This window comes from Malaclemys terrapin, chromosome 7 (genome assembly GCF_027887155.1).
Source record: "Malaclemys terrapin pileata isolate rMalTer1 chromosome 7, rMalTer1.hap1, whole genome shotgun sequence".
Taxonomy (NCBI): domain Eukaryota; kingdom Metazoa; phylum Chordata; order Testudines; family Emydidae; genus Malaclemys; species Malaclemys terrapin.
This window is the reverse complement of record NC_071511.1, coordinates 33,597,919-33,613,616: the sequence shown is the minus strand read 5'-3', so window position 1 is coordinate 33,613,616 and position 15,698 is coordinate 33,597,919. Positions and strand designations below refer to the sequence as shown.

At 50.7% G+C, this 15,698-nt stretch overlaps 1 protein-coding gene and 1 long non-coding RNA gene across 5 annotated transcripts; one reads left to right on the top strand and one right to left on the bottom strand.

Moving 5' to 3' along the window:
* Positions 1 to 8,324: 8,324 nt before the first annotated feature.
* On the bottom strand, positions 8,325 to 9,218 carry LOC128840763 (uncharacterized). Its single transcript, XR_008445704.1, has 2 exons — positions 9,119 to 9,218; positions 8,325 to 8,729 (listed from the first exon to the last, which is right to left on the bottom strand). It is a non-coding gene; the product is annotated as an uncharacterized LOC128840763 (long non-coding RNA).
* Positions 9,219 to 14,883, top strand: STX5 (syntaxin 5). Of its 4 annotated transcripts, none has more exons than XM_054035149.1 (11): positions 9,219 to 9,281; positions 10,535 to 10,745; positions 10,847 to 10,917; positions 11,228 to 11,283; positions 11,669 to 11,739; positions 11,928 to 12,044; positions 12,242 to 12,298; positions 12,410 to 12,482; positions 12,711 to 12,811; positions 12,906 to 13,027; positions 13,290 to 14,883. In XM_054035149.1, the coding sequence occupies exons 2-11, from the start codon at positions 10,554 to 10,556 to the stop codon at positions 13,447 to 13,449; spliced, it is 1,020 nt and encodes a 339-aa protein (XP_053891124.1). In that variant the 5' UTR covers positions 9,219 to 9,281; positions 10,535 to 10,553; the 3' UTR covers positions 13,450 to 14,883. The 4 variants fall into 4 exon arrangements, with proteins under 4 accessions (XP_053891124.1, XP_053891122.1, XP_053891125.1 ...); XM_054035147.1 differs by having other exon boundaries at positions 9,223 to 9,297; XM_054035150.1 differs by lacking the exon at positions 9,219 to 9,281 and adding an exon at positions 9,309 to 10,421.
* The last annotated feature ends 815 nt before the right edge of the window (positions 14,884 to 15,698 follow it).

The following is a 15,698-nucleotide window of genomic DNA, read 5'->3' as shown; positions in this document are numbered from 1 at the left end:
TAGACCCCACTGTTCTCCTAGAGCCAGGAATAGAACCCAGGAGCTCTGGATCCCCGACCTTCAACTGGACAACACTACTTCATGGTGGCTCTTCATTTGCCTTACCATAGAGCTTGTAAAGGTGTAGAATAAATATAAAATTAGAGAATTAAAGTTAGCTTGAGTTTGGCTGAAGATGTGTTGTAAAGAAAGACCTTGAAGGTAATGAGTTATAGGGCCAGAAGACATGAAGTAGGGAGCATGTCTGGTTCAAAGAATAACTAATGAAATAAGGGGACATTTCTGAAGAGAAGGCCTCTGACCGGTAGGGGTGACAGCAGATGGTTTTAAATAAGACAAAGAGAATCTGTTTTACAATGAGCCACCATGGCCCTTTGCATTCCACACACCAGTGTTATTGAAAAACTTAGGGCCCAGGTGAACCCACGTTTAGCCCATTTGTAATTATCTTAATCAGATGCTTATAAATGTTTTGTTACTGTCTGAATGTGGTAAATTGCTTATTATTTAGGCTTTGAAGGCAATTTGTTTAGAGCAATTGTATAAATATAATTTGGCCTTTGGATTTAATAAAGGAATTAATGGTTAAATCAGTATCATGATAATAGCCTGCATAAATAATAATTCCAAAGTTCTGGCACCCGTGGCAGGACAAATGACAGTAATGTCAGTTGTTCTAAACTCCAGAGTGAAGGGGTTGCGATCTATCCTCTGGGGCCACCATAAGAACGGCCATTCTGGGTCAGACCAATGGTCTATCTAGCCCAATATCCTGTCTTCTGACCGTGGCCAATGGCATATGCTTCAGAGGGAATGACTAGAAGAAGGGAGCAATTATCAAGTGTTCCATCTCCTGTCGTCTCCTCCCAGCTTCTCACAGTTAGAGAATTAGGACACCCAGAACGTGGGGTTGCATCCCTGACCGTCTTCGGTAACAGCCATTGCTGGACCTATCTTCCATGAATCATCTAATTATTTTTTAATCCAGTTATAGTTTTGGCCTTCACAATATCCCCGGCAATGAGTTCCACAAGTTTACTGTGTGTTGTGTGAAATAGTATTTCCTTTTGTTTGTTTTAAACCTGCTGTTTATTACTTTCATTAGGTGACCCCTGGTTCTTGTGTTATGTGAAAGGGTAAATAACACTTCCTTATGCACTTGCTCCACAATATTCATCCCCTCTTAGTCATCTCTTTTCCAGGCTGAACAGTCCCAATCTTTTTAATCTCTTATATAGAAGCTGTTCCATACCCCTAATCATTTTTTGCCCTTCTCTGTACCCTTTCCAATATATCTTTTTTGAAATGGGGTGACCAGAACTGCATGCAGTATTCGAGATGTGGTCATACTATGGATTTATATAGTGGCATTATGATATTTTCTGTCTTATTATCTATCCCTTTCCTAATGGTTCCTAACATTCTGTTCACTTTTTTGACTGCTACTGCACATTGAACAGATGTTTTCAGAGAACTCTCCACAATGCTCCAAGATCTCTGGCTTGGTCCACACTGGGGCGGGGGATCGATGTAGGAAACGCAACTTCAGCTACGAGAATAGCGTAGCTGAAGTCGACGTTTCCTAGATTGAACTAAGTTTACTTACTGCGGGTCCACGCGGCGCAGGCAAGCTCCCCCGTCGACAGCGCTTCCTCCTCTCGGCGAGCAGGAGTTCCGCAGTCGACGGGGGAGCACTTCTGGGATCGAATAGATCCCAGATCGATCTCTACCCGCCGAATCAGGCGGGTAGTGTGGACCTAGCCTCTTTCTTGAGTGGCAAGAGCTAATTTAGACCCCATTGTTTGGTATGTATAGTGGGGATTATGTTTTCCAATGTGTGTTACTTTGCATTTATCAACACTGAATTTAATTTGCCAATTTGTTGCCCAGACACCCAGTTTTGTGAGATCCCTTTGCAGCTCTTCGCAGTCTACTTTCGACTTAATTGTTTTGAATAATTTTGTAAAATCTACACATTGTGCCACCTCACTGTTCACCCCCTTTTCCATATCATTTATAAATATGTTGAACAGCACTGGTCCCAGTACAGATCTTTGGGGGACCCTACTATTTACCTCGCTCCATTCTGAAAACTGACCGTTTATTCCTACCCTTTGTTTCCTGTCTTTTAACCAGTTATTGATCCATGAGAAGACCTTCCTTTTATCCCATGACAGCTAACTCTGCTTAAGAGCCTTTGGCAAGGAACCTTGTCAAAGACTTTCTGAAAGTCCAAATACACTATATCCATTGGATCACCCTTGTGCATGTGTTTGTTGACCTCAAAGAATTCGAATAGATTGGGAAGGCATGATGTCCCAAACGCTGTGTTGACTCTTTCCCCAACAAATCGTGTTCATCCATGTGTCTGATAATTCTGTAGTTTACTATAGTTTCAATCAATTTGCCTGATATTGAAGTTAGGCTTACTGGCCCATAATTGCCATGATCGCCTTTTAAAAATTGGCATCACATTAGCTATCCTCCAGTGATCTGGTACAGGAGCTGACTTAAGTGATAGGTTACATACCACAGTTAATAGTTCTGTAGTTTAATTTTTGAGTTTTTTCAGAACGCTTGGGTTCATAAAATCTGGTCCTGGTGACTTATTACTGTGGGTGTGGAGGAGGGCTTAGGGCTGGGGATGGGGCAGGGGGTTGGGGGGGACAGGGGTGCGGGCTGCTGGATCCCGGGTGGTGCTCACCTTGGGTGGCTCCATGCGAGTGGCAATATATCCCTGCTGCTCCTAGGCGGAGTCGCGGTTAGGTGGCCCTGCACGCTACCCCCACCCTGCCCTGAGCACTGGCTCCGCAGCTCCCATTGGCCATGGCACCTGCGGGCAAAGGAAGCATGCAGAGCCGCCTAGCTGCACCTCCGCCTACAAGCAGCAGGGACAGGTTGCTGCTCACAGGGAGCTGCATGAGGTGAGCACTGCCCAGATCAGGCACCCTGCATCCCCTCCTGCACCCCAACCCCCTCTCACACCCAAACTCCCTCCCAGAGCCTGCGCCCTGCACCCAGTGATGAGCTGCCAAAAACTTAACAACCGGTTCCCTCCTCCTTACCCCATGAGGGGGTCTTGGCCCGGCCCGCTCCCTCCTGGACCCCTGCCCCATCCACCCCCCTTCCCTGTCCCCTGACTGCCCCCCGCCGCCCCATCCAACCTCTCCTCATTCCTGATGGCCTCCCAGGACCCCTGCCCCATCCAACCACCCCTTCTCTCTGTCCCGACTGTCCCTGGAACCCCTGCCCCTGACTGCCTCCCACTGCCCATCCAACCCCTGCTCCTTCCTGACTGCCCCCCTCTGGACCCTTGCCCCCATTCAATCCCCCTGTTCCCTGCCCTCTGACCGCCCTGACCCCTATCCACCCACCACCACCATCCCGAACTCCCCTGCCCTCTATCCAATACCCCCTCCCTGCTCCCTGACTGCGCTGCCTGGAGATGGCTGGCGGTGCTTGAGCCAGGCCGGGGCTGCAGCCACGCTGCTTGGAGCCAGGGTGGGGCTGGAGCCGCACCGGAGCCGCACTGCCGGGCCAGAGCCGCGCCGGACTTTGGATACCTATGTAAAAGAATGCTTGGCAGAGCACAGCAGGGATCCATTCTTCACACGATGCACAGACAGCCTGCGGAACTCATTGCCAGGGAATGCTGCAAAGGCCAAAAGTAAAGCAGGTTAAAAAAAAAAAAAATTAGATAAGCTCATGGAGGATAGGTCCAACAATGGCTATTAACCAAAATGGTCAGAGACGCAATGCCATGCTCTGGGTGTCATGAAACGTCTGACTGCCAGAAGCTGGGACTGGACAACAGGAGATGGATCACTCAGTAAATTGCCCTTTTCTGTTCCTTCCATCTGAAACATCTATCACCGGCCACTGTTGGAAGATAGGGTACTGGGCTAGGTGGACCAATGGTCTGTCCCGGTATGGCCATTCTTATGTTCTTATGAATGCCACAAATACATTCCTGGCAGAGCACAACAAAGGTCTGTTGAATGCCGTAAATAGATAAATTATTGGCATGGCATGGCAGAGATCCATTGACTGCCACTGGAATTTCAAAGAGTAATACCCACGGGAGACCATGGAGAGAACAGTAGTTGTAGCTAAAGAATGGGTACAAAAAAGCACAAAGATAAGCTAGCAACCAAGAAATCATCTGATAAATGTGTCACTTTAGGAGATAAGTAAGTGATTTAAGGAAAGAGAGCAAGGAGTTAAAAGGAATTGTTGCACAAATTAAATCTCCATAGGTGGTGAGGACTACCACCCCTATGCTTGTGTCCCCAGAAGCCTTTACAACCATTCTGAAGGAAAACGTGCCCCTTTCCCAACGAATAGTCTGTAAATAATCAATTGTACATGACTGCTGCAGGCAGAGACAATCTGATTTGAATAATTTGACTATGGACAATTTAGTCAAAATCACTAAATAGAAATAAGGGGGTTCCACTGGAACTCGACTGCCTCCAAATTTACCAGTAGGGAATGTAATTGGGGTACGGTTGTGTAAAAATAATTAGAGCAGTGCAAGGAGAGTTAAGCAAAAATGTTTTTTAAAAAATGGAGATAAATTTGTGTAATTATCAGAGGGGTAGCCGTGTTAGTCTGAATCTGTAAAAAGTAACAGAGGGTCCTGTGGCACCTTTGAGACTAACAGAAGTACTGGGAGCATAAGCTTTCGTGGGTAAGAACCTCACTTCTTGCATCTGAAGAAGTGAGGTTCTTACCCACAAAAGCTTATGCTCCCAGTACTTCTGTTAGTCTCAAAGGTGCCACAGGACCTTTTGTGTAATTATGTAAGCTTTTAAGACCTTAAACCAACACTCCTGGTTTGTAGAACCCTATTTTGTATGGTTTAAAATGAGTTGTTTTTTAAAAGATTTCACTAAAAATCTGTTTGAATCTTTCATTCAAAGTTGCAAAACAAACATTTTTTTTGCCAAAACACAGGTGTGTTAACGAAGCTAGTGTTATTTGGCTTTGCTATTTAGCATTTAAACCTTTGGATACCTCAATGCTTTTATAAAGTTAAAGATCCTTTTAAATAAGGGCTAGAGGATGTGGTAGGGGTGGCCAGAACCTGGCTAGTGGGGAGACACCCTGATCCTATTGCAGTAATAAAACAGCAGGTAAAAGAACTGCAGGGGAAGAATGAAGAGACAGTGCACCTCTGGGGCAACAGCAGCAGAAAGGAGTACAAGAGAAACAATGTAGGAACAGGGAGCCTTAAGGTGGCTCTGAGTAATCAGTCACTTTGATAAGAGTACATGGAAATTCTGTAAGCACAAAACCGTTACACTTCACATGAAAATTCATATATGGCTAATATAATGTTATAGCAAATAAAAAATTGAAGTTAAAGTATGGAAGGAACGTGCATTTCCCCATGGAATATGCAGTGTATACTGTAAAAGGGATAAAAGAAACATAAATGATTTATTTCAATAAAATCCTACAAAAGCTCCAAAGAGGAGCCAGAATAGGTTGTGTTTTCTTTTTCAGATGCCTGTGTACTTTGGAAACAGAAGCCAACCCAGAACCAAGGAAGATCAGTGAATATAAGAAACGGAGCTTAACCATTAAAAATCTGTCCAAAAGTTTTGTTTAACTGTGGTGTAAAGTAAATATTATTAAGGGAGTGAAAACCTACATGGCAGTGTTTTATAAATGGAAAAATAATATTTCTATTAAAGCTAATTGAATACAAGATTAAAATCCCTTAAAATTAAAACAAATCCAAATAATGGTTTGGGGTTAAATCCATTAAGGAGATACTGTATAATAATGGTTAGCTTATTCATGCACCAACTTTATTGAATTTCACTCATTTGCAGTCTCTGTAATTTGGTCAAAAATGGTTAAATACTATCAAAAGGACTTTATGGACAAAAATTTAAACTTTAAAATGCTTAAACCTGCCAAAAATTGGCATAGAAGCTAAACTATTTGGGACTGGTATGTCACATTGAAACCAAGCTGACATACTCCAAGCATTTTAACAGAAGCTAGCCGCAGAAGGATTGCATCCATTTAGGAAGGAACAATCAGTTGCACACATACAAAATGGGAAATGACTGCCCAGGAAGGAGTACTGCAGAAAGGGATCTGAGGGTCATAGTGGACCACAAGCTAAATATGAGTCAACAATGTAACGCTGTTGCAAAAAAAAAAAAAAAAGCAAAGAGCATTCTGGGATGTATTAGCAGGAGTGTTGTAAGCAAGGCACGAGAAGTTATTCTTCTGCTCTACTCTGTGCTGATTAGGCCTCAACTGAAGTATTGTGTCCAGTTCTGGGCACCACATTTCAGGAAGGATGTGGACAAATTGGTGAAAGTACAGAGAAGAGCAACAAAAATGATTAAAGATCTAGAAAACAGGACCTATGAGGGAAGACTGAAAAAATTGGGTTTGTTTAGTCTGGAAAAGAGAAGACTGAGAGGGGACATGATAACAGTTTTCAAGTACATACAAGGTTGTTACAAGGAGGAAGAAAATGTGTTTTTCTTAATCTCTGAAGATAGGGCAAGAAGCATTGGGTTTAAATTGCAGCATGTGAGGTTTAGGTTTGACATTAGGACAAACTTCCTAACTGTTAGGGTGGTTAAACACTGGAATAAATTGCCTAAGGAGGTTGTGGAATCTCCATCATTGGAGATTTTTAAGAGCAGGTTAGACAGACACCTGTCAGGAATGGTCTAGATAATTAGTCCTGCCACGAGTGCAGGGGACTGGACTAGATGACCTCTCAAGGTCCCTTCCAGTTCTATGATTAAATGAGGGAGTGTTTTCAACAAGAGTTAGCATCTAGCTAACATTTTATTGTATCTTAAAAATGAACAAAGCAAAGAATTTATTGATAAAAAGCATTGAATTGTTTTATAAGCATGATGTATTTTTGTTTTTTGGAAATGCACAAGGTAAAATTAAGTTGCTATCATGAAAGGTAAAAAGCAAAAGCAATAACATGCATAGTACATTGTAAATACATGCTATATAAAGTAAAAGCATCCTTAAATGACAGAACAAAGAAGGTTGCCCTCTTTTATGACCACAGAAAACTAAATGTTAGGTACAAGGGAGGTAATCCTCATTGGTGCAGGGTAAGAAAGGAACAAGAGTCCAATACCATGAAGTTTGTGGGGGAAAAAAGCCTTGGCCAGAGTTACCAGTGGAAGTACTGGAAAGCTCTACAACACATATGGTGTTGCATGGCAATTACAAGGTCTGGAAAGCCCCAGACCTGGACTGCTGTTTGCATCTGGAGGACACTTACATGGGCAGGTGTCATGTCTTACTGACAGTTGCCAGCATGTAAATTCACTCTGGGGGAGCAATCTCCAAATTGCACAGTACAGCTGAGATGCTGTTGGGAAGTTGGTGAAGCAAAACTGTCTATGCTGGTAATGGCAGAGCAAGCTTATAATGTGGGACTACATCCGTATAGTAATGGTGGTCATTTAATATTTTGGTAATTACTAGTGTTATTATGGTGATTATTCTGTTAATTCTATATTGCAAAGCTTGGCAGTTGTATAAAATTGTAGAAGTATTTTGAAATGCTTAATGGAGTAAAACCCACATAGTACGTAGGGTTTCGAAGTGGGGAATGTAGAATAAATAAAAAAAATAGAGAATTCAAGTTAGCTTACGTTTGGCTGAAGAAATGTGTGTGGTAAAGAATGGCCTTGAAAGTAATTAGTTATAGGGCCAGAAGGCATGAAGTAGGGAGCATCTCTGGTTCAAAGAATAACTAATGAAATAAGGAGACATTTCTGAAGAGAAGGCCTCGGACTAATACGGGTAACTGCAGATGGTTTTAAATCAGACAAAGAAAATCTGTTTTACAGTGAGCCAACATGGCCCTTCCCACCCCACACACCAGTGTTATTGCAAAAATTAGGGCCCATGTGAACCCCGGTCCAAAGGAAAAACTGTTGGACAGCAGGAAGGAGGGGACAGATAGAGAGGAAAGACCTAGAGTAGAAAGAAGCTTGTAATCTTATCTGGATTAAGACTGGGAATAAGGGTGACCTGCCTCCAATTGTTTTTTTAGCTGAAGTCAATACCTGGCACAGACATCACTTATTTGTTAAAGGGTAGAAAAAAGTTAACTCAATGAATTAATTGCTAATAACTGCCTGGCCACGTTGGAGCCAACCAATGTGGGTCTAAGTACCCCTGGGGTTTAGCTCATTTGTAAGTATCATGATCAAATGCTTATAAATGTTTTGTTATTGTCTGGATGTGGTAAATTGCTTATTATTTAGGCTTTGAAGGCATGTTTAGAGCAATTGTATAAATACCATTTGGCCTTTGGATTCAATAAAGGAATTTATGGTTAAATCAGTGTCATGACAATATCCTGCATAAATAATTCCAACAAAAAGGAAGGATGGGTGAGGCCTGGGGTAGGCGTGTAGTCTGGTCAACATGCTGATAGCCTACGCTCCTCCATTGCAGACAGCAAGCTCAGGCCTAGGTGCAAGCAGCAACTGCGGATCGTGGACCCAACCTCTGAGGTGCATTCATCTGAGAGCCTCAACATCCGGGTCATCTGGAGACGTGTCTCCATCTTTGGTAGCCGGCGTGATTCCACAAGGAGCACCAAGAGCACGACGTCTGTCACCACGCTGCCTGGGGCCAGCGATTCTGGCCTGGAGAGCAGTCCCAAGGAGGCCAAGGCCACGGGGGAAAATCCTCCATCCTAGACGGCTGCCCTGCTGCTAACAGAGAGGGGGAATAAACATAACTTTCACAGCTGCTTCTGTGCTGGGCTTACTGCCCCCAGGCAGGGGATGGAGACGGGGCCCAGTGTCCCTGGGCAGGGCATTGCATGGGATGGGTGGCAGTGCCCCATGGCAGGGTGTGGGCTCCCTGGACCCCTGCGGAGCGTGTGTGTGTGGGGGGGGAAAGCAGTTCTGCACGGGCAGTTTCGGAGGTCCCCGGGCTGTGGGGGGCTGGGTATAGGGGGGTCGGAGGGGTCCCGTGTCGTGTGTGGCCCCACCCTGGAGGTGGCAGGCGGGCAGAAGGGGCCGCGCGCTGAACCTGCAGCTAGGGGCTGGTCCCCTGGGGCGACCCGCGCGAGCTCCCCTCCCCGCCCCACCGGGCTTACGAGGGGTCAGAACCTGTTGATGACAATCGCGGCCCCTTTAAGAAGCCGCTCCTCGGGGAGGGGGCGTGGCACGTCTCGGCGTGGCGCGCTGACGCGTTACGTGAGGCGTACGTGGCAGTGACGTTGTACCCGGCCGGTGGGGTCTAGGTTGTAACAAGCCGAGGTAGATCTGCGTCTCGGTGAGTCGGGGGGCGGGACCGGGGCCCCCAAGCCCCCTTGCCCCCGGCAGGGTTGGGCCCAGATGGGGCAGCCCCCGCCCCTGCGCGTCCCTTCCAGGGTCCCCCGGGGTCCCCCTCCCCCGCTCTGTGCTCCCCAGGGAGCCCCCGGGGTTCCCCTCTCCGTGCTCCCCAAAGGTTCCTCTGCCCCCCGCCCTGGCTGATCCTTACCGCGTTACTTCTCCCTGCTCCTCCCACCCCCCGGAGTTCCCCGCTCGGAGCCCCCGCCCAGGCACCCTGCTCTGGGGCCCAGTGGGTGCGGGCGGGGGGCTGGGAGCCAGGACTCCTGGGTCCTCTCTCTGGCTCTGCCACCTAGCCGTTATTTGCTGTTTTGTGGAAGTCGCTCCCCCCCCCCCCCCGCTCTGCGCTTCCCTTCCCTTCTCTGTTTAATGGGGTTAGCGACACGGAGTGGTATGCAGAAGGGGCTGTGGAGGCAGCTCTCACCAAGTGGGCTGAAGCACCGGGGTGCACAGGGGTAGTTAATAGGCAGACTGTGGGCCAAATCTGGACCACCAGACACTTTAGAACGGACCCCGAAATCTTTTTATTTACCTGTTGTTTGTATTGCGGTGTGAAAAATGTGTCTCTGGAATCTGGACTTGACTATAGCTTGACCAACAAATTTGGACCTCAACAGAAAATAATTGACTACCCCAACATATGGACAGGGACCCAAGTGCCTTCAGTATTTATTTACTCTGGGTTCTGTTGGGGAGCCCGGCCCCCAGTCCTACCCCCTTCCTGCCTCTGCTTATATGGAACTCTAATCCTAATGGCCTGATCCTGACACTGGCTTCTGCTGCCACCATCCCTGGCTGTCTCTGTCACCCAGTGTCATATTGTTTGACTGGGGCTGCTCACATGGGGACTGGACCTCACTGAAACTTGGGGCAGGATAGCATTGATACCTCTGGGGGGCTTCTGCTGGGGAAGCCTTTTACATCCCCCTCTGAGCTCATAGGAGCCTGGACCCCTGTCTGGATCTTGTGTCAGGGGCTGCTCCTGGATGGGTAGGCAGGGGTGCCTTGGAGTTGCCTGACTGCCGTGCTGCAGTGGCAGATGAATGGACCAGAGGAGATGATGTGACAGTGAGTGTGCTGAGGAGTGAGGATGGGACAAAGGGTTAATGGGGACAGGTGAGGGGGTGTTGGTTCTCTGCCATTAACCAAGCCCCTCAGCCCATGGCTGCCCCTCTCCCTAGCGCCAGGTTATGAGCCTCAATGAATACGAGAAAACGCCACGGCTCTAAGAACACGGATCAGGGCGTTTATCTGGGACCTTCGCAGATCCAGGAGCTGCCCCCGCCTGCTGCTACCACCGTCGCCTCCTCCCTGTCATTCCCAGACACCATGTCGTGTCGCGATCGCACCCAGGAGTTCCTCTCCGCCTGCAAGTCCTTGCAGAGCAGACAGGTGAGACCTCGTTTCCTGTGGGGCATCAGGCCCACTCCTTGCTAGTATGGGAGACGCTCAGCCCCAGAACACCTGAGTTCAGTCTCTCTTTCTCCTTTCAGAATGGGCTGCAGCTGAACAAACCCGCTCTGAACGCCATGCGCCAGAGGAGCGAATTCACCGTCATAGCCAAGTGAGTGGGGCTGGAGCGACCTGGTCTTGGACTAGGGCTGGGTCAGCCAAGGCTTGGGGAGGGGGCTGAGCAGCTGGTTAACCGGGAGTATGTGGTGCTGGCTCAGGATCAATGGGCAAGGAAGGAATCTTGTGGGATGGTGAGACAGGCTGCCTGGCCTAGAATGGGGGTGAGAGGGGGTTGTCCTGGAGGTCAGGGCTGGGGTAAGGAGGGAGTGCCCTGCTGGTGTGTTTAGTGAGCAGGCCCCAACTAGGGGAGCACAGACCCTACCCCACCCTGAACTCTGGTCTCCTGTTCTACCTCCATCCAGGCGCATCGGGAAAGATCTCAGCAACACCTTTGCCAAGCTGGAGAAGCTGACCATCTGTGAGTGGGGGGAGAGGGAGAGTAGGAGGGGGCTGCCTGGGGGTGTGGGCTCACACATGGAAGGGCTGCTGATGGCACTGGGGGTTAACATGGCTTCTCGCCTCTTTATAGCCACTGTGAACAGGAGACACAGACTTGTCTCACTCAGCTGGGATGGGCTATGGGGCCGCTGAGGAGCAGCGAGGGAGGGTAATTGGTGCTGCACCTGCATGTGTGAGGGGCTGTTAGCTCTGATCCTGGGGGCCATGATAAAGCAGGGCACTTGTGGTGGAGGGAAGAAGCCGAGACTCCTATGAGCTGGCCTTGGAGCTGTCCCCAGCCCCACTGCCTGCCAGGTTGGTTGGCCTCACATAGGACACCCCTTGAATCGCCTCTCTGTCCCCAGTGGCCAAGCGGAAGTCCCTGTTTGACGACAAGGCGGTGGAGATAGAGGAGCTGACGTACATCATCAAACAGGTTAGTAGGATCTAGGCTTGCATCTCCTGGTGGCTGAGATAGAGATGGCCTCTTTATTTGGGAGGTGGGGTGGGCAGGAACGAAAGGCCCTGTGAACAGCAGCCCCAGCTGGGTGGGAGCCAAAGGGCAGCTGGGATCGGGCTGGGGTGTGGGCCTCAACTGAGAGTGGAGCAATTTCCCTCCCCCAGGACATCAACAGCCTGAACAAGCAGATTGCCCAGCTGCAGGACTTCGTGCGGGCCAAGGGCAGCCAGAGCGGGCGGCACGTGCAGACCCACTCCAACACCATTGTGGTGTCGCTGCAGGTGAGGGGGAGTGGATCTGCTAGAGACAGGCATGGGAATGGGCGGCGTTCGCAGCTGATGAGGGAAATGGGGTGGCTCTGAGCCGGTGGAGGGGGAATGGATTGTGGAGGGGGCTGTGGTTTTGAGCTGGGGTGGGTATAGTTGAGTCAGGGCCCTGCTCCCAGTTGCCTTTTGACCTTTCACTTCCTCCCTTTCAGTCCAAACTGGCCTCAATGTCCAATGACTTCAAGTCAGTGCTGGAGGTGAGAACAGAGGTAAGATCTGAGTGCATCCCCTGTTCCCCTCCCTCCATGGGGAGAACTGGCATGCCGAGACCCTGCCTGCCCCCATCTAACCCCAGCTCCGATCTCTCCTTGCTCCCCTAGAACCTGAAGCAACAGCGGAGCCGGCGTGAGCACTTCTCCCGCACCCCGATGCCCCTTACTGCCAGCAACCTGGGTGAGTCCAGAGTCCCTTGTCTTGGGAGAATGCTTGGGGGAGGGGGCTGGCGCACCCTGAGGGGGGCATAGGTGTCATCTTCTAGGGAAGGGAGACCAGTAGGTAACTTCCTGTGTGGAGGCAGGGCTGGCCTTCCCCCTCTGGGAGCCTGGAGTCTGGAGGCCTGGAGCTTGGCTGCGGGGCTCCCCAGTCTCTGACAGCCCTGACTGCACTGGCTTCTCTCTGCAGGTGGCTCCGCGATGCTGCAGGATGAACCACGGCGGGCGGGGGACGTGGCCATTGACATGGACAACCGGACGAGCCAGCAGCTGCAGCTGATTGACGAACAGGTGCTGGTGCGGGGAAATGGGGAGGACTGTTCCAGAGACAGGATGGGGGGGGATGAGGGCTGCCCCAGGCACTGACTCCCCTTCGCCTCTATAGGATTCGTATATCCAGAGCCGGGCGGACACCATGCAGAACATTGAATCCACCATTGTGGAGCTGGGCTCCATCTTCCAGCAGCTGGCGCACATGGTGAAAGAGCAAGAGGAGACCATCCAGAGGTACCAACTTCATAGGCATGGCTGGACAGCTTCCTGCTCCCTTCCCTGCAGCCCTAGTGGGGGGCTCATCCCCCATTCCTGAGGCTTGGAACCAGTTCCCCACACAGAACAGTGGCCATCTGTAACTCACCCACGTTGGCCCTGGGGGCAAGTTTAATCTCTGTCACACCCAGAGCCTGGAGCTCATCCTCTGGGGCTAGGCCTGGTGGTGGGGGAGTCCAGAGGCCCCATCAGTCAATTGTTTCCCCTCTCCTCACCACAGGATTGATGCCAACGTGGAGGACGCCCAGCTGAATGTGGAGGCCGCGCATTCCGAGATCCTCAAATACTTCCAGTCAGTTACCTCCAACCGCTGGCTCATGATCAAGATCTTCCTCATCCTCATCGTCTTTTTCATCATCTTTGTGGTGTTCCTGGCCTGAACTGTCCCCTTGCACCTGCCCTCCCCCAGCACCTGGAGCCCCCGTCCTCTCTCTGGCGGAGCCACTCATGGACATCTATGCGCTGGACTCTTAGTTCTCACCCAGGTGGGGCAGCCTGGTGCCAGAGGGGCTCTCCCTCCTCACGCTGTGACCTGTGGACTCTGCTACAGCTCTGGGAACTCCCAGGCTGGACGTCCCAGGACTGAGTGGGGGCAGGCAGGTGCCTTGGTTCCCATGTATGGTAGCGCCAGGACTCTGCAGCAAAGGGTGCTGCCTGTGGGGTGCTGACACCAGTGTTGGAGGAACCTCTAGTGCTGGGACTCTCACCAGAGCCCACCTCACACCTTGTGTGGGGCTACTCCTCCCCCTATCCTGCGCAGGGGCTCACCAGCTATCTACAGCCAGGACTAACTGCCCCCCACCCCCAGCACTCATCACCTAGCGGCTCTTTGGTGTGCATGGGGAAGGGGTTGCCCACGGACGTGCCTTCGCCAGCCCTGTGGGGCATTTGGCTGAGTGACGGGTTAGCCCCGTTCCCCCCACCCTTAGTTTTATTTTGTGTATTTAAGTCTCATCCTTCTCCCATAGTTATGAGGCTGCCCCAAGCACAGACTCCCCACTCTGCACCCCTCCCCGGCCACTTGGGCGCCACTGCAGCTGGGGCTGGCCCTGACAGTTGGATAGGTCTGTCTGTATGGCTGTCACTGCAGAGGGAGAGGTGGGTGTGTCTCCCCTACACCCCCCTCACGCTGTTGCTCTGTTGCCTAAGTAGCACCACGTGCTGGACTTCCCCAGAGAAGCTCCTGCTGCCATAGGTGCTCTGAGCCCTGCGCTGATGGCCCCTCTCTGGGGTAGGCAGCACTGGGCTCCTTGCACCTGAGCTGTGATTGTGGCGGGGGCGGCAGAGCTCAGTCCTCTCCACTGTGGTCCCTGCGGTGAGCTGTGTGTGGCTCCTTCCCTTAACATCATAGGAGGTGCTAGGCCATGGTGCCCTCCTCACCATCTCTCTATAGTCTTGCTAAACCCCAACCCCTTATGGGGTGATGCCCCTTCCCCCAGCAGAGTGGGGAGGGGCAGGGGCCTTATTCCTCTCCCTGCTGGCACTCTCACACAATGTCCTGTCCAATGGTTGATGTAAATAACCCTGCCCTGGCCGAACCCAGGGCGCTAAGGGCCTGATCATGGTGGCTGAGATGACCCCCGGTCATGACCCTGCTGTGACCTCAGCCCCCCTTCACCCCCAGGATTCTTCCCCACAATCACCTGGTCTTAACATTCCAATGTGGGTGCTGCCTCCTCTACCTAATGAGAATCCCTTTGCAGTCAGGTGATGGGGGAGACACAGACCTGTGGGGAAGAGGAGGGGTTTAACCTGCCCCTTCCTGGCTTTTCAGAGTCAGTCTGAAAAGAAATTAAAGCTTGACTGTAACCCCAGCTTGCTGCTGGCCATGTGTCTCCTGCGGGCTGGGCCCTGAGGATGGCATGGGGTGTGGGGGAGGGATGCCACTGTTGTCCTGGGTGGGGAGACCAGGGGGTCATGTCCGCACGCCCAGCTGCCACCCTGAGGTCTCTGTGCTCTGGTCTCCTCTTACCTGGGAAGCTGCTAGGAGTGACCTTCTGCTTCCTGGGCTGAGCCTGCTCTCCACACCTCTGAGCTGGTAACCAGCTGGCCCGCGTCCTTCATGCATTGAGGACTTGGACAGTGTCCTCTGACTGAGAAAAGTGGGGAGGGGAGAGACTGGGGCCGTACAGACCATTGCAGCTGCACTGAGCTCAGTCTGCCCTGCCCTACCACCTGGGTCAGCTGGGTCTGATCCTCTGGGGTTTGGATGGAAAGAGGGAGAGAGGCCTGTGCTTGGCTGCTGCTTCCAGCTGGAACCTGCTGATTGTTCTCTAGGAGAGATGGCAGAGGGAGGGGAACACCAGGTCCTCCCCTGGGCTGAGCTGACAGTGGTGGTGGGAGACTGTATATAAACCAGATGCTGGGATGGGGCCAACAGGGCTGCTGCAAATAGGATAATTAAAAAGTGCTAGTGGGGGTGCTGGGCACCAGCAGAGGGCCAGGCCTAGTGGCAGCAATTCAGTTTCTTCTCAGAGCATCAGGCATCAGAACCAGGAAGGAGCAGACATGAAAGGAGAGACCCCTTGCAGGGGATGGGTGGAAGGTTCACTGAGAAGCTTATTCTGGTTCACTGAGACATTAGTGTCCTGACAAGCCCTGCAATGCAAGGCAAAGTGGGTGCCACAGT

Coding starts and splice junctions, on each gene's coding strand:
- STX5 (XM_054035149.1), top strand. CDS start 10,554: ATGAATACGAGAAAACGCCACGGCTCTAAGAACACGGATCAGGGCGTT. Junction 11,740..11,927: donor TGACGTACATCATCAAACAG/GTTAGTAGGATC, acceptor TCCCTCCCCCAG/GACATCAACAGCCTGAACAA. Junction 12,045..12,241: donor CCATTGTGGTGTCGCTGCAG/GTGAGGGGGAGT, acceptor CCTCCCTTTCAG/TCCAAACTGGCCTCAATGTC.